Source organism: Pteronotus mesoamericanus, unplaced genomic scaffold (assembly GCF_021234165.1).
Source record: "Pteronotus mesoamericanus isolate MK-2021 breed Mesoamerican mustached bat unplaced genomic scaffold, CSHL_Meso_final scaffold_12, whole genome shotgun sequence".
In the NCBI taxonomy this organism is placed as follows: domain Eukaryota; kingdom Metazoa; phylum Chordata; class Mammalia; order Chiroptera; family Mormoopidae; genus Pteronotus; species Pteronotus mesoamericanus.
The window spans coordinates 5365142-5383985 of record NW_026555303.1 but is presented as its reverse complement, the minus strand read 5'-3'; the positions used below and the strand labels follow the sequence as shown (position 1 = coordinate 5383985).

Sequence of the window (18844 nt, the reverse complement as noted above, 5' to 3'; positions counted from 1 at the left end):
CAATAAATGCAAATCCCTGTTATTATTGTTGCTATTATTATTAAAGTACATTTCTCATCACATTATTTCATATGTAACTGGTATTAAAAGAAAAGAGATTAAGCCCTGGCCAGCATGGCTAAGTTCATTGGAGCATCTCCCTGTTATTGAATCCCTGGTCAGGGCACATATCTAGGTGGCAGGTTCAATCCTTCAGTCTGGGTGTGTACAGGAAGCAACCTATCTATGCTTCTCCCACACATTGATGTTTCTCTTTCCCCTTCCTTTCTCTCGAAAAGCAATGAAAAAAATGCCCTGAGAGGGGATGAAAAAAACAAGTCAAATCCATTCTCTCTGGGTTTGTAGGCCAAGAATTGAAATACGAAGCTCTAAAAGGATACAAGTATGAATGAAGACAAGTGATATTAGAGCTGAAGTTAGACTAAAAATCTTTGTAAGCCTCAGGTTTAAATTCTTTGTTGATTGGGGGCCAAGGGCACCCTGGTGAACTGGGTCCCTTCAAGCCCTATAAAGCCTGCCGGGAAGGCTGTGCACGGTGCCTTGCACCTGGTGAAAGTAGCTGTGGCTTTTTTTAACCATCAGGGACAGTGGAAAACTACCCCCTAAGTATCTCAAATGATAGAAAACATGCTTCTGTGCTAATCATGGCCAGTTAACAGTGAAAAAAAGGAAAAGTCGAGTGGGAAGGGATATGCAGACAGTGATAGAGGTGTAACTGAAGGCAGAAACTTTTGGAAAACTTAAGAGAAATTCCCACACAAACTTACATAAGGAGATTCACACGTTCATTGAGACATAGACTTTGATGTGGCTACCTTCCAATTCCGTGGCCTTTGCAGGGACTCTTCAGGTATACTTCAGTCCAACCCCTGCCCCTAGGTATACGAGGTTTGACTGGAAAAAGTCCAGTCAGTGTTAATATAATGAGAATGGTTTGCACAACATCAGTGTAACCTGGCTACTTAAAGAGAGTGGGCTGGAATGCACCTGTGTGAACAATGATGATTTCACTGTACTCGTCACTGGGGGCATTAGACACTGTTGAGTTAGCATGTGTTCTGTGTGGCCATCACATTCAAAATGACTGAGCAAGTAGTTCAACAAATCTGCATCAAATTTTACATGAAGCTTGAACATTCCTCCATGGAAACTACTTGGATGATTCAAAAGGCCAAAGCTATGGGCAACTGGTGACTGGCAGTTTTATCACGGTAACATGCCCACTCACGCACCACATCTCATGCAGTATTTTTTGGCAAAACAGCAAATCACCCAGGTGACTCAGCCCCACTACAGCCCAGATTTGGCACCCTGTGACTTGTGGCTTTTCCCAAAACTAAAACTACCTTTGAAAGGGAAGAGATTTCAGAATGGTCAATGAAATTCAGGAAAATATGAGGGGGCAGCTGATGGAGATTGGAAGAACTGTGTGGGATTCCACGGTGCCTACTGTAAAGGGGACTAAGGTGTCATTGTCCTGGGTGCAATATTTCTTATAACTTGTATCTTCTTCAAAAAGTGTCTCTTTTTCATATTACATGGGTGGATACCTTCTGGACAGACATTGTATACCTCATATATCCTTAACCTATAAACCTTTCCTTACAACCATTCTTTCTTTAAAAAAAATGCATGAAGAAGTTTTATCTTCATTTTTAATATATTTTTGTTTAGTTTTAGAGAGAAGGGAAAGGGGATAGAAAGGGAAAGAATCATCAACATGTGGTTGCCTCTCACACACCCCCTACTGGGGACCTGGCTTGCAACCCAGGTGTGTGCCCTGACTGGGAATCAAACCAGTGACCTTTTGGTTCTCAGGCCAGCACTCAGTCCACTGAGCCACACCAGCCAGGGCACACAACCATGCTTTCTCTCTGCATTTTCCTTTGTTCCCAATTTGTCCGTTCTCTCTCTCTCCCTCTCTCTCTCCTCCTCTCGCTTTCCCTCGCTCCCCCCTCTCACTCCCCCTTGCTCTCCCTCTCTGTCTCCCTCTCATTCACTGTCTTTCTTCCTCTGTGTTCATTTCATCCATTGCATTCCTCTACTGTGAAGCCTTCAGTAAACAGTGTAGTCACAAGAGTTTAAAGTTTCCTGTTCCTTCAGCACTTAATTTCTGTCCATCCATCTTGATTCATCTGCTCATTTTATCACTACCTATAATGTTCAAGTGACTGGGTTATGAGTTTTAGCCTGTATTGGCAACTTTTTGAGAAGGTTTTGTGTCTTATACCTAACATGCGAGCACTAAAGACATAGTAGGATGATTTGTATAATATTACACTGATCATATAAAAAACCTAGTAATAAGTGATAAGAGCTACATAAATATAGTAACTAACGGATATCCCCAGGTGAGTGAAAACTACTTAAATGACTTGGAGTTATAGGAAATTAAACAATAAAAAAGTTATAATCATAGGGGCTACACCAAAGGGAATAGAGAACATGCAATAGTACTATGAAACAAATAATTAAAATCTAAGTTGGAATGTTTTGAAAAAGAAAACAATATAGAATTCTTGCATAATGTACTGAAACGTAAGTTCATGTGATTTTACCATAACCTAATAATTTAACATCAACATTCTGCCAATAGGTGGAATTCTTTAAAGCATGTATCAATATTTAATGTTTTTATGAGTATAAATCATAGGTTTAAACATTATTAAATGCTCTATCAGAGCTAGTCCTCTGATTTCAGACATCCTACTAATATGTAATTTTTTAAGCAAATGTAGTTCCTCTTACATTTTCTGTCATTCTGTACATCTTTTGCCTGTGACCCAACCATTCACTCAACGAAATTTCATATTTGTCAATTTTCAGTTCACCTCAGGGCAGATTTTTGGCAGTTTAAATGCTATTGTTGATTAATGGTTATGCAGTTAACATATACCAACTGTTTAGCTTCAATAAAATTAATGCTAGAAGGATGATTTAATTACTTTAAAATGAACAAGCTATTTTTTAAAGTTTTATACAAATATTCTGTTGTAATGTCTACACCAAGCAAAAATAATATTTTTGAAACCCAGAGATAATTACTTTTATACAGAAATTTTACAGTACTGTGTATGAAATTATACCCACTTGAGAGAGAAGTAACAGGCTTTGAATATATTCTTATAGAACATTCCTTATCTTACAGATGAGCTCAGTGAAAATGTTACGTCCTCGTCTCAATAGCATTCTTTTCAAACTCACATTTGAAGAACATGTAAACAACATCAAACCAAGCATCATAGCAGTAACTCTTGCTTGTGAAGAACTGAAGAAAAGTGAAAGCTTTAACAGACTTTTAGAGTTAGTTCTTTTGGTTGGAAACTATATGAACTCAGGCTCAAGAAATGCCCAGTCTTTGGGTTTTAAGATCAACTTCCTTTGTAAGGTAAGATAACATTTTATAATGGTAATTTACAATAGTCATCTCTTCTAGCGGGGAGTCATTATGAATGGCAATAATACTCAAGCCCCTCAAAAAGTATGCTTTAAAAAGGGGGGATTTTATGGTATATTAATTACCCATGGACAAAGACAAGTGGAGGGATGATTGAATGTGAGAGGTAGGGGTGGTCAGGGCAGGGGGAGAGTAATGAGGGGAAATGGGGACAACTGTAATTGAACAACAATAAAAAATTTAAAAGATTAAAAGGGTGAATTTTATGGTATGTTAATTATATCTCAATTAAAACAGATACATAAGTTTTCATTTGCACTAAAATCTCAGTGACTGGGAAATTTCTTTTGCAGTATGGTACTAAATTCTTTCTGATCAAATATTACTTGAGTCTGTAGGTCAAGGAGGTTTACTTTTAAAAGTAGATGCAGTCTTGTATTCCAATCCCTTTGTACTTGTTTTATGCCTCTCCAAAAAGTTTTGCAGGAATGAAATTCAATGAATAGCCAGACATTTCTTATTGACTGTGCTTTGCTTATTCTACTCTAAGGAAATCATAATATTGTTGAACAGTGTTGTGTTACTTATACTGTGTATCTAGTGCATTTACTAAAAGTTTTTATAAAACTAAGTGGCGTCTTATTGTTTGGATCGGGCCATTTCATAGTATTATTTTTGAAATTTCAATTTTTATAAAAAGTGAAAAAATAAATAGAGAAACACAGAAGTGATTGCATATGCCCATTTCTAAGCTAGAGCAAACCACCTTATTCAGAAAATATCTGTCTGTTGTAGAGAGAAAACTGAACAGACTGAGGTGAAGGTGCGTGAGAAAGCTAGAAACAAAAATAAATCTGAAAACAAGCAATCTATCTTTGACATCTCACCATTCTTTCACCTTTTTTTTTCTCTCACGTCGAGAAACATTGCAGAATTTGGTTAGTTCTGGAAGTACATTATAAGAAGAATACCAGATCTAAGAATGGATATAAATTTATTTTATATTCATGCATTAAATAGATGTGCATTACATACACACTGAGAAGCATTTTAATATGTATCAAAAACGATATGCCTCTAGTAGTTCTAAATCACACATAAAGAATAGCATTTGTAGATAATAGGGTATATAATAGAGTTGTATCTGTTTGCCCCTGATTTACTTTGAGGATTATAAAGAAAGAGAGAAAGGAAGATATCCATAATGCTGATTGCCAGAAAGAAAATTGTACTCTCTCTTCTCATGGTATTAGGGGACATGTAAAATTATTTGTTAATGTCAGAGAAAATGAGGTAATGCTTGTAATATACTGAGATAAATCATAGCCAGATTTGTAGGACAAAACTAAATATTTAAGACTTTTTCATTGTGTTGAATACCATATAGTCAATTCTAATAAAGTCATCTTTAACCAAGAAGCTACATGTTTAGAGTATATACTATGTATACAGTGAGCAAATCTTAAGTGATCTTGGTTGATGACAATAAAAATATTGTAAGTTAAAAGAAAGTATCATTGGACATTTGTATTATAAACCTATTTCACATTTAATTCATATATTTAAAACAAACTCTCCTAATTTGAATAAACATGTATCTTTTTAAGCATCTTATTTCACTATTCAAATTAATTACATGAACAAATTTTTTGAACCAAGAATAAATAAGTCATTTATACACAGGGACAAGGGATTATATTAATCTTACAGAAGGATATTACAGTTAAATCTTTCATTGTGGAGAGAGGCTTCTTCCTGTCATCTACCTGTCAAATAAAAGTTATTTTACACAGTGCTGATATGACATCTCCCATTATAGGTATACTCAAAGGATTCAGCACAAACATTTTTGCCAACTTCAAATATAATAAAAAATAATCCTGTGGGAAGTACTTACATGTAGTAATAGTTCTAAAAGAGAAAGAGGTGACTGTTTTAAAATCTCTCATTCCACCTATTTTTCAGTAGGATTTTTATCTTCAGGGAAATACTTGTCATTAAAAAAGAGAACTATCATATGTATGCATGATATTCCAATAATGTCTAGGATTAAAATGATGTTCCTGGGATACAAAAGATTTTGAGTAGATGTAAATGTCTAAAATGACAGAAATTTTCTGAAGTACATAGAAATGGTTAGCTTGGGTTTGTAATCTCTTCAAAACTGAATTAATTAACTACCAATGTATGATTAGCTAGAATTGCTGTTAAATTCCAGTTAGATTATAGAAGATTATTTGATTGATTTTTCTTAGTGTTGTTTCCGTTTTTCTTATTAAAAAAGCACGGGGAACTTTCTTTGTAGAACACTGATTAGTTTTAAATATGATACCATTTAACCACCTAAATTATTCTAATTATAATTTTCTTTCTTATTGAATTTAAACCTGCAATCCAACCTTTTTCACTAGAAACTACAGAACATGTTAAACTATTCACCTAGTTAAAAAGTAGCCATTATTTAGGTAATTAAACTTATTAGATTCATCTTGTAGTAAAGTAATATTAAAAATTCAGATGGTCACAGCTGGCTCCTGTAATATTTGGGAAGAAAAGGAAAACAGATAGGTTGACCTAAATGTCAAATATCACTAAAGGATATCAATACTATAAGTACTACCCTTACCACAAAATACTTTGTTAATTTTCAGCAGTTAGTTATCAGTTTGTGAGTCCCCAAGCCAGGGTGCTAAACTGTACTGAAAACCCCTTCCATGCTGATGAATTCCCAGTGTTAGCTTGTCCTGAGCTTGCCTGTCGGTTACTAAAATTCTAACCAATGGCAATGTTGCACCACAGGATTACTTGTTTATGTTTTGTGTATATAACAACATGTATCATCTGCATAAAAACAAACCATTAAAAAATACTCAGCACTGTCTAGGCACTAACCTTTGTGGGTACATCAGAGAAGGATCTTAGTAAGCAACAGGAAGTAACTCTGTCTGATATAAGCAAAACATGGAATTTATTGGGAGGGTATGAGGTAGCTCAGCCAGAAACTAAGGAAAGGATGAAGAATTTGGCCTTGAAAAGAACATCAACTATGGCAGCTTTGATAATATGGAGAGTAGGAACTAATGGAAAGTTTTTTCAGAAGGTTGCCTTTAACCTTGATTTACAGTGCTACCAAGACTACTTGTGATGGGAGACTGGACATGCCCCAAAGGCCACTGTTAACAAAGGTCAGAATACCAGAGTTCAGGGTCAGGTGAAGGGACATCAGACAGGCTCAAAGGCAAAACAAAAGAGATGGTTGGTATATCAGGGGGATACCTGCAATAAAGAAGACACACAAAAACCTCAACAAGCTTGTGGTACTGTTGAGTAGCCAGGAAAAATGTATAGCAAATATTATGTAACATTACAGGATACACTATCAATGAATACAAAAATTAATGGGCATCGAGATTACATTGAGATTAGCAGGACTTCGGAGAAGGAAATAATTTTTTTTAAATGATAGGAATGAAGATAGGCAGTTAGGTAAATTGGAACAGAAGGATCTTGAAGAATAGGTAGAATTTGATTGTATAAAGGGAAGAAGCCATAACCTTGCAATACAGGAGAACACTGGGCTCAGAACCTACATTTTTGCCTCTGTTTTGCTAATCACTAGCCAAGTGTTCAAGGCTAAGTAACTTCCTCTTTCTGAACCTCCCCTTTCTCTTCTGTAAATGAAGAAAAACAGCGAACCTTGTTTATTTTCATAGAGTTTTTTTTGGAGTCATATAAAATGATCTTTGTCAGAGTTCTCTGAAAAACTATAATATTGTCCTGACCGGTGCGGCTCAGTTGGTTGAACTTTGTCCTGCAAAGAGAAAGACCGCTGGTTCAATCCCCAGTCAGAGCGCATGCCTGGGTTGCAGATTTGAGCCCCTGTTGGGTAGCATATGAGAGGCAACTGATAGATGTTTCTCTCTCTCATCAATATTTCTCTCCCTCCCTTTCCCTCTGCCTTCCCGTCTCTCTAAAAATAAATAATTAAAAATAAAAAAAAATACATAAATGCTAGTAGATCTTAATGATACTACACAACTAGGAACGATCATGTGTTTGAGGATGACTGACAAAACCACACTACCTGGAATATTGAATGCATATTGGAAACAAATAATAACATTGGTAGGCAGGTTGTGAAAAGTTATTCATATACTAGTTTGGATACCTTACCTCCATAACTGTATATACATATATATTTCACAGCCCATCTCATAGCTATGGAGGCCAAAAACCTTTCTTTTTGTTCCTTGAGTTAATATTTCCTTCACCTTTGCTATGATTTTGTGGTCATTCTAGTTGGACAGAGAGACATAACAAATTATAATACAGTCAGATGACATGATTTGGTACAGAGGTGAAATACGTCATACAGTGAACCTGAAGAAAACATTTGAGTTTATTGTAAAGAAAATTTTAGATATCATTAGGTCATTAAGAATATTATGATAATGTAATTGTGCTTTTTCTAAGATTCATCATTTATATGTAACATACAAAGGCCTCATTTCCTGGAGGCCATTACATGGCGTTAGTGGCAGAATATTACTAGCATCACCCGAGCAAGCAAAGGAAAGTATCCATTTCCCTCATAGAAGCTGTAAGAAGGAAGATGAAATAGGTTAAGTTTCATTGTGAAATAGAAGATTATGTACCTTTCCTGGCCACGATGGAGGTGTGGGTATGTGCACCTTGCCTCCTCGCATAACCAAAAGAAGGACAACAAGCAATTTAAAAACAAACAAACATACAAACAAAACTGGAACTTCCAGAAAATCGAACTGTACGGAAGTCCAAAAACCAAGGAGTTGAAGAAGAAACATTCATCCAGACTGGTTGGGGGACAGAGACAGGAAGCCTGAGTAGAGAGGATGGGTGACAAGGTGGCAGCTGGTGGACCAGGTGGTCTCCCATTTGCATGCAGATAAACTGGGAGGAACAAGTGGTGAGCAAGACAAATCACGCCACCCAGGGTTCCAGTGCAGGAAAAGAAAGCCCCAAAAACTTCTGGCTGTAAAAAACTGTGGGAGTATCAGCAGCAGGAGAAACCCCTAGCCTCACAGGAGAGGTAGTTGGAGAGACCCACAGGGTCGCAGGATGTACACAAACCCGCACACCCAGGAATCAGCACCAAAAGGGCCCAATTTGCTTGTGGGTAGCGGGGGAAGTGACTGAAAGCGGGTGAGAGCTAAGCAAGCAGAATTGTTCCCTCTATGGCCCCTCCCTCCCACACAACATCACAACACAGCGACATGGGTTGCCCCGCCCTGGCAAATACCTAAGACTTTGCCTCTTACAACATCACAGGAGTGCCGAGTCAAAGGAATATGGCCCAAATGAAACAACAGATCAAAACTCAAGAAAAAGTATTAAGTGATGAGGAGATAGCCAACCTAACAGATTCACAGTTCAAACACTGGTAATCAGGATGCTCACAGAAATGAATGAGTATGGATGCAAAATAGAAGTGAAGGCTATATGAAGGAAAATAAGGAAAGACATACATGGAACCAACAGTGAAGGGAGGGGAACTGGGACTCATATCAACAATTTGGAACAGAAGGAAGATAAAAACACCAACCAGAACAGAATAAAGAAACAAGAATTCAAAAAAAATGAGACGAGGCTTAGGTACCTCTAGGACAGCTTTGAATGTCCCAACATCCAAATCATAGGGGTACCAGCAGGAGAAGAGGAAGAGCAAGAAATTGAAAACTTACTTGAAAAAAAATAATGAAGGAGAACTTCCCCAATCTGGCAAATCAAATAGACTTCCAGGAAGTCTAAGAGGCTCAGAGAGTCCCAAAGAAGTTGGACCCAAGGAAGCCCACACCAAAGCACATCCTAATTACATTACCCACGATTAAAGATAAGGAGGGAATCTTAAAAGCAGCAAGAGAAAAGGAAACAGTTGCCTACAAAGGAGTTCCCGTAAGACTGTCAACTGATTTCTCAAAAGAGACCTTACACGCGAGAAGGGGCTAGAAAGAAGTATTCAAAGCCATGAAAAGCAAGGAACTACACCTAGAGTACTGTATCCAGCAAAGCTACATCATTTAGAATGGAAGGGCAGATAAAGCACTTCCCAGAAAAGGTAAAGTCAGAGAAGTTCACCATCATCAAGCCCTTTTTATATGAAATGTTAAAGGGACTTATCTAAGAAAAAGAAGATCAAAACTATGAACAATAAAATGACAACAAACTCACAGCTATCAACAACTGAACCTAAAAACAAAAACAACTAAGCAAACAACTAGAACAGAACGGAATCACAGAAATGGAGTCACATTGAAGGGTATCAGCGGTATCAACGGAGAGCGGGAAGGGGGGAGAATGGGGGGAAAGGAAATAAAGAAGCATAATCGGTAAGTACAAAACAGACAGGGGGAGGTTAAGAATAGCACAGGAAATGGAGAAACCAAAGAACTTATATGTACGGCCCAAAGACATGAACTAAGTGCAGGGGGGGTGCACAGCAGAGGGGAATGAAAGGGAGAAAAAAATGTGACAAATATAATGGTATAATCAATAAATATTTTTAAAAAAAGATTATACGCTAGATGGTATGATTTATAGGGAGAATGACTGCTGTCGGGAGAAGCAAAATTTGTGAACATGTTATCCAAGAGAAAAATCTACAAAACACCTAAGAAGAAAAGTCATATATCTAAGAACTCTAAACATTTCAGAATATCTAATCATTTTTAGCTGAAATCACGTGGATTGTGTTTATATAAACTTAGAATCTTATTATCAGAAGATATCTGATCTAGCATCTTTGGTCTACAAATTAGAAAACCGATGCTCAAAACAGTGAAATACTCTGGATAATATGTTGGTCAGCTCGGGTTGTCATAACAATACCACAGGTTGCTGGCTTAAACAACAGCTTTAACGTAAATCTGGCTTACTTTATCCCAGTTTTGGAGACTGAAAGTCCAAGATCAAGTTGCTGGCCTAGATAGTTTTTGTTGAGGGCTCTCTTCATGGCTTGCAAACAGATGCCTTCTTGCCAAGTTCTCACATCGCCTTTTTTTCTGAGGGAGACAGAGAGAGACAGATACTTAGATTTCTTTTTATAAGGACACTAGTCAATTAGGCCACACTTTTATGCCCTTATGTAACCTCATAATTGTCCTGGTTATCCCCAGACTGAGGACTTTTTCTGAGAGGTGGAACTTTCAGTGCTAAAATTGGGATAATCCCTGGCAAATCTGGACAGTTGGTCACTTTATTTATAAACCTAGGGCTAGGGCCCTGGCCTCTTAATAACATCCAATTTCCTTTTCTCTTAAATATGCAACTAAAACAGCTTGCCTTTTGCATTTTATAATATTGTTTGTTACTCTTCTTCATCTAGTTTTTGCCCTTTTGCTCTTCTTTGCTTCCCAATGCATGTCATGAGGAGAATTATATTGGGTTGGCCGAAAATGTCTGTATGTTTCTTTCCATAAAATAAAAGTCATATTTTTCATTTTCACCAATAACATTATTGATTTGGATATTTTGAGTATGTTGGCTATCTTTCAAGTGATAAAACTTTGATTGTTCTCAATTAATGTCTTGATTTGATCGCTATCAACTTCGACTGGTGTACCCAACTGTGGAGCATCGTCCAGAGAAAAATCTACAGCATGAAACTTCACAGACCACTTTGAACATGTTCAATCAGTCACAGCACCTGCTGCACATAGTGCACAGATCTTTTTTTGTGTTTTGACCTTTCTTGAAATAATAAAAACATACTATGCTGACAATGTTGCATATTTTCTTCCATCTTTAATAGTTAAATGGTTATGCAAAAATTCACCAATTTTGATGAGCTTTTTAATGCATACTGATATGACATCTGTCACAATACATTCTAACAAAATTGTTTCGAATGATGTTAAGGGCAACTAAGCACTACTGGAGCCATCTTACCAAAAAAGCCCAAATGAACTTTTTGGTCAACCCAATAGAACTCTCCACACTTTACTATCATTATTTCATTTCTCTTTCTCTTCCAAGACTCAGAATTCATGAAATTTGTATGTTTTATTTTATTCTATATTATATCCTCCAGTGTCAGTCGTATATGACGTCTTCAATAAACTACATTTGAATGAAAGTCAGGCAGCTTGATTAATTAAAAGATTTGTTGTGAATGTTTCGAATAAGTGTTATTTTTTAAGTGAGAAAATTTAGTACTTCACAGATATGAGTATTTTTTACCAGCAAAACTATTGAATGTGAAATTGTCACACTTTGTGAAAAAAACATAAGAATGTATTACTTGCTATAAATATCAACCAGCAATTTACTCTCAAATATTGTTTGAGAAATAAATATGGGGATATTAATTTAAAATCAAAGATATATTTAAAAAAAATAACCACTATAGGATATACTGAAAATCATCCTAGCAATGATCAGTAAATCCTGGTCAATAATCCGCACATTTGGTTAGTGTGCTTTTACTGTTTACAAAGTGCTTTCCTTACATTTCAGAGAGGTTATCATTAACCCCATTGGGCAAATTAGAGAACTAAAGCCCAGTGAGGCATGTGATTTTTCAAAATTAAAAAGCTAGTAATTGTTCAAATTCAGGCTTACATCTAGGTTTTCTGTGTCTTAAATCCTTGCAGCAAATTGTCTCTCATTTCAGTATAACAGAAGACTTGGTTGTAGTAGCTCATTTCCAGGAAGTGTTACCGACCCAGCTCTCTCATCTGTATCTGAAAATGGGAAAAATTACGTATGTTCTTTTCTGACTCTGGTAACCTGTAAATTGAGGAATCTCTCTCTTTTTGAAATTCAAATAAAAATCGTAAGTAAATGTAGGCATATTGATACGAAGTTTCTCGTCCCCGAAAAGATTTGAAGGTATCCAGGCAGTAGAGCCTATTTATTTTTAATAATAAACCACCTGATAATATGAATAATTATAGAGCTATCAGTTGGCTTTGTATATGTAGGTTCACAGAGTGTTTACATTTTGTGTAGACATGGTTGGCTGCTGTTCTCAATATTTTGCAAATGAGAATCTTCTCTTCTGAGATGGCTCAGCCAGAGCCACTCAGTGCCAGAGGCAGAGTTCAAATCCTGCTTTTCCTGGGACTCAAAATATTTCAGTGGCTCAAGCTATTTTTAGAATTTGATGGTGTTTTTGGTTTACTGAAATATGCTGTGTTTTTTTCCTGTCAGCATTATCATTATTTGAATTTTGGGGGGATGAGGTTGATAATTTGCTTAGAAGAAAATTGCCTTGGGATGTAGTTTGTCTTGGAAAGATTCTGTGAAAAGGAAGATTAACTATGAATTATGTGTTGGATGGAATGTTAGGACCCCTTTCCAAACTTTCTTTTTTCTCCCTATAGGTCTTTTAAACTTTCCTTCCTGTGGGGCTATTTGCAGAAGAGTTTTCAGTAGGTAATCTGTCTGATCCACTGGTTGTAATCAGTTATACAAGACCCCATTCTACAGCAAAATGCAGAGGAGCTCATTCATGGTACTTGACATTTTACAGTGACATCATATAATATAGTGACAAACTGTACCATTTGTTCATAATTCATGACCAGTATACACAAACCTTTCAAGTTAAGGGTTTGTGTGTGTCTCATTTTATTACATGGAAGCAAGAACATTCAACATTTTTGGCCTTCACAATAACTAAGCATATCATTCTTAATTTTATATGGTTATCTTTGTTCATCTTATTTAATGGTTGACCTTTATTTACAACCATTGTGTTGTATTTCTTATGTTTAATGGGCTCTCATCATTGAGAATCACTGAACAGTTTCTTGAGTTCAAAGACGAATGTTGCACCATTGTGGTGCTATGCCAGCGGTGACATTTTAAATTCAGTTTCTATTATTGTATCATGGGGTTATTGTTCCCTGTAATTCTTCATGTAAATCAATATACCAAAATTTGTAATTTTCAAACAGCAAATATTAATATTACTTAAGTCAATAAGTCTAATATGTCCAGAAGTTTTTAAACTTAGAGAACACTAAATTAATTTTAAAGAAACAATTTTTCATAAGATATTTTAATTCTCCTATTTTACTTGTTAAATATCCTAGAGCACATATAGGCAAATGTCAGTACTAAAAGGTTGCTTCAGCCATCACATTTCTCCAGTAATCATGATGCTTAGATACCAGCTTGGAAACCTAATCCAAATTGTTCACCATAGGTGTTCTTAATGTCATGTAAGATCTGAACAAAACAGAGGCTTCTGATTTTGTTCCCCTTTAAAAGTGCAGCCCTCTGAAAGTTGGAAACTTATGATGATGGCTCCCTGATTCTGTAATCCCGTGAACGCACTACTGTGTGCTTTATCCTTCAGTAAAAACATCAGCTCCTTTTGCATTACCAAGATGGAGGGCACTTGTCTCCTTATCTGCCTCTAAAATATAGTGGTCTACACATACAGATTGACTCCTTAAGTAGAAAGAAAACTTAATGAAGGTAGGGTGTGTTTTTGTCTTTAGAAGTGTCTTCTTTTAAGGTTCTTCTCTGTTTTTCCAAATCATCACACCATTTTCTAGATTTATGTTAATATGGAGATGCATTATATCTTTCTTATTCTTTGGAGCCTACTATATGGACTTGAGATGGGAGAAAAGGCAAACTCGTACTGGGCTCAGAAATTAACCAGTTTTGTAGATCTACTTCTTTAATCTCGTGTAGTTATGAAGAGTATGTCTATAAGAATTCCTTTTATTGAAAACTTGAGTTCTTTTTAAAAGAAACTCACACCTTTACTATCCTACTTGCCTCTAAAAATACAGACACCCTTTGGGCTTATTTAAAGATTTTTCTCTAAGTCAAAATATTAATTTACATTTATTAGTGCAAGCTGGTCAGCTAATACTTTAAGTGTAATGATTATTTTCTCAGAACTTGATTACATCTGTTTACATATTATCACATTGGCAAAACTATAGGTTGTGTGAAAACTTCATTATGCCCCCCCCACCATTTTCAGTTTATTAAATTCTCTGGAGAACGGTAGTTTGTACATGTAATTTGTCTGACTTTGGATACATTGTTTGTTTTTTCTTTCTCTCTCAACATTTTTTCCTGTTTTACTTATATATGTGAAGATATTCTGTCCTCTAAACAGACACACACACAAACCTCATGCCCTTAACTGTGATTTTTAATACTGTGAATTGAAGCCTATGCTGCCATCCGTGGTATTAACTCTGTGTTACAGTTAAATCCAGGTAACTTCCTGTGAGGGGCAATACAAATATCTATATCTATATCTATAACTACATATGTATATTATGTATACACACATTTTTGTCTTCTGTACTACTTATGCCTAGTTATTGTCCTCCCTTATGCAGAGCCAAAGCCTTTTTGATATGGAAGACATTTCAGTTTTTGAAAGCTTTACTAAAGGATCAAGGAAAAGGAATTGAAAGCTAGACCAAGTCAAAAATGGTATTTGTATGCGTGTGTAAAGAGACAGAGAAAGAGAGTACACACAGAGACTGAGAAACAAAGTAGGAGAGAAAGAAAATGAAACAGTGAGAAGTAATCAGGAATGATTTTCAGAATTGGATGATCAGGGAGAAACATAATTGAATTAAATATTTCTTCTTATACCTAAATTGACAAACTTTTAAAAAGCTTTTAAGAAAACAAAGTTAGAATTGCTAAATTATATTCCTTATCTTCTGACTGTAATAATTATTAAAAACCGAACTATATATATTTATATATAAAACTGTAGTGAGGTATTGGTTTATGGTTCATTAAATACAGATACATTTTAAGGAAACACAAAGGATGAATACATCTATATTGTCTTCCATTAAAAAATCATTCTCATACTGATATAAAAAACACGATCAACTCAGTACTGTGCCGTAGCTATACTTGTTGATCGCATAATGACTGAGCAATGGATAGAGCTAACTGTTCTGTTAGGTGGTATGGCTCGGAGAGATGAATAATTCTTTAGTTTACAAGAAAAACTCTTTTTTTTTCCGGTTCTTGATGACTTCCTCATAAGTTAGGGATGGCGATAAACGATTTCAACACTGAAGCAGATAAAAAAACAAAAGATTGATTCATGGGGCTAGCTATAGGTCTTCCTTGGTTCACCACAAAGGATGTTTCTATAAAGGATTTGAATGAACCCGGCTGGCTTAGTATTCTGTGAATTGCTGTAGTCATATCTGAGTTTCAACTTACGACTGATTTTTTAAATTCTCACAGTGGGGGAAAGTTGACAACAATAGCATTTAGTGAATATAATTAGTACGTTTGAAAACAAATCCCTTTTTACTCTATGAAATCCCTTTTTGAAGAGGATTTTGACCCAGTAAGAGACCGGTGTTCAAAAAATGTGGTTAGTATAACGAAGTGTGACTTCATTATACTATCATGTTGCAAACTGACTTTCCTATCAAAGGAAGCCATACTAATAATGAAGGCCTGGTATAACTTTAAGAAGGAGTGCTGGTAACTATGGAAGGAGGGTATAAAGCAGCAGTTAGTATGCAAATAAATAAATAAACTGTGAACAAGTTATCTCTGTGATTATTTTAGGGAACCTAATTATGTACAATTAACTCTTGAACAATATGGGGGTTGGTGGTGCAGATAGATGAACGGTAGGAAATTCACATACACCTTTGTTTCTAAAGTCAACCCTCAGCATCCACGGATGCTACCAAGCCATATCAAAAACTGTATTATTGAAAAGTATATATCGAAACCATGAAAACTGCCGTTAAGGCCAACTGGATTTATTGAAAATAATCAGCATCTAAGTGGACCTGCACAGTTCAAATGCATGTTGTTCAAAGGTCAACTGTGCATGTAAATACTTTTTAACTAGAAATTGGGCAGTAAGTTGGCCACATTTGCTGAGCACTTACTTTCTGTGGAATCCTGTGCTAGATATTTTGCAGGTATAAAGAGAAATAAAACATACACCTCCAGTCCTTGAAGACCTTATGAACTGGTCGCTAGATATGGAATGTTATAATTCAAAAATGAGAGTCAGGGAGGTAAATAGTGGAAGGGAAGCAGGGGGTGGGGTGGGGGTCTGAGGATGGCTTTTATATAGTAGCTTACTCTAAAGCTAATCTATGTTGCTATATAAATATTGGTCAACTCACTGTAGGATAATAACACACCCTGTTCCATGATAGTCCATACTGTAAAGCTTTCCCGCTTTTTTAGAAAGGAAAAGCACAATACCAGCCCCATGGATATGTACCTTACTTCTCTCCCCAAAAGCAATTGCCTAGATGTTTCTTTTTCTGATTCCTATCATGGGGACAAACACCCAGTCTTGCCATTTTTTTCTTTTTTAAAAGATTTTTGTTTTTACTATCTGCATTCTCAGAATACTCTCTTCCCTTTTTCTGCTACAATAAAGTATTTTAAAACTACTTCTCATAAGTTCCTACCTATTTCTACTATAATTAAATATTATTATTTTTAAAATTTTGTATAAAATTTATCAGTACCTATTCAAAAACAGTAAGAAATGGTACTATTTGTGACTATTGTATGTTTGGTCCCTTCCTTATTCACTGATTTGGACAAAAATAAAATTCCTTTAATGAGACAATACCATGTTATTTTACAGATAAATACGAATGAAGAAAGCCACTATATCATGCTTTATATAAAGTATCATTCTAGGAGCAAAGCAACGTTCTATAAGGAAATATAAGCTGTTCAGAGGCTGTTTAGAGAAAGGAATTCAGTTTTAAAAGTCAAGCAAACAGCTAGATACTTATCTTAAAACAGAATATTTTACTTGGAAACCTGTGCTGACGGAAGTGGAAAAGCATTTGGAGAGAGATGTGGAAGTAAAATGCCAAGGATTTTTCATCAGTCAGAGTCTGGTACATTCAAATCCCTTTGTGTTTCCGTATTGGGTGCCATGCAGTCAACGAGAAAGGCCAGGGTAGGCATAAACTTCTGAAAGCATCTCCTTAGCACTTTGTCGTGTTGTCATTATTTCAGAAATAAAATATGTTGGAGATCAAGAGAGGTTTGAAATTAACCTGTAATTTTTAGAAGTGACTTTACCAGAGTATAACTGACAATCAAATTTACTCATTTGTAGGGATATAGTTTGATGAATTTTGTTATTTATATATGGTTGTGTAGCCTTCACCATAATCAAAATACCGAATAGTTGCACCAACCTGTATAGTTTCCTCATGACCCCGTGCAATCAGTCCCCACTCCCAGATCTAGGAAACTACTCATTTGCTTTCTGTTAGCATAGTTTCACCTTTTTTTTTTTAAGAATTTCATATGAATGGAACCATCCAGCAATGCTGTTTTTTGTGTCATTTTGTGTTTTGTGTGACGTTCACTTAGCATAATGTGGCATATATCAGTAATTTGTTTTTATTGTTGTATAATATTCCATTTTATGGTTATATCACATTTGATTCCATTCATCAATTGATGGGCTATTGAGTTTTTTCCTATCAATAGTTTTTGGCTGCTACAAATAACACTACTATTAATATTCATATATAAGACATAAATTTCATTTATCTTGGATAAATACCTAGGAGTGGGACTGCTGGGTCACATGGAAAGTATAGGTTTAATTTTAAAAAGTACCGTTTTCCAAAGTTTCCGTACCATTTTACATTGAGACCTACAATTAAATTAAATCATAATGACATGTAATTTCTTACCCATGAGATTAGCAAAATTTCACAAATCTGATAATAGCAGGTATGAGTAAGAATAGGTATTAAAGGGGACTGCTGGTAAGAATGTAACTTGTTACCTCTATTTTGGAAGATAACTTGGTACTATCTAGAAATGTTGAATAGACAACACCCAGAAACACCACTCCTCATATATTCTCCAGATAATCTATTTTACATAAAGACTTTGGAGACATGTATAAGAATTCCAACAGCATTAAAGAATACTATCAACAGAGTAAAAAGGCAACCCACAGAATGGGTGAAAATATTTGTAAGTCACTTAGTAATCTTGAAGACATTATGCTAGGTAAAATAAACCAGACGTAGAAGGACAAATACTCTATGATCCCACTTATATGAGTTACCTTTAATAGTCAAATTGATAAAGAATGAAAGTAGAGTAGTGGTTGCTAGGACCTGGGGGAAGAATGTGTATGTGGGAGGGGATAGAGAGCTCTGTTTTAATGTGTACAGTTTCAGTATGGGATGATGAAGAAGTTCTCAAGATGTGCAGTGATGTGGTTGAACAACAGTGTGCATGTACTTAATGATGCTTAACTGTACACTTAAAATGATTAAAATGGTAAAATTTATTTTATGCATATTTTATTATAATAAAAGAATTTCCACAATAGTATTATTTGCAATACCAGTAATAATGGCCCCCTAATGGAAACCATGTAATGGAAACGTTCAAAAGGGGACTATAACTAAAATTATTCATATTAAATTATCGTTTACGTAG

At 35.6% G+C, this 18844-nt stretch overlaps 1 protein-coding gene across 2 annotated transcripts in view; it reads left to right on the top strand.

Moving 5' to 3' along the window:
- Positions 1–18844, top strand: part of DIAPH2 (diaphanous related formin 2) — a 908710-nt gene that overhangs the window by 417743 nt on the left and 472123 nt on the right. For both annotated transcript variants that reach the window (XM_054587910.1, XM_054587909.1), the window contains one exon: positions 3149–3388. In XM_054587910.1, the coding sequence (XP_054443885.1) occupies positions 3149–3388 (240 nt within the window). The remainder of the gene's footprint in view (positions 1–3148; positions 3389–18844) is intronic.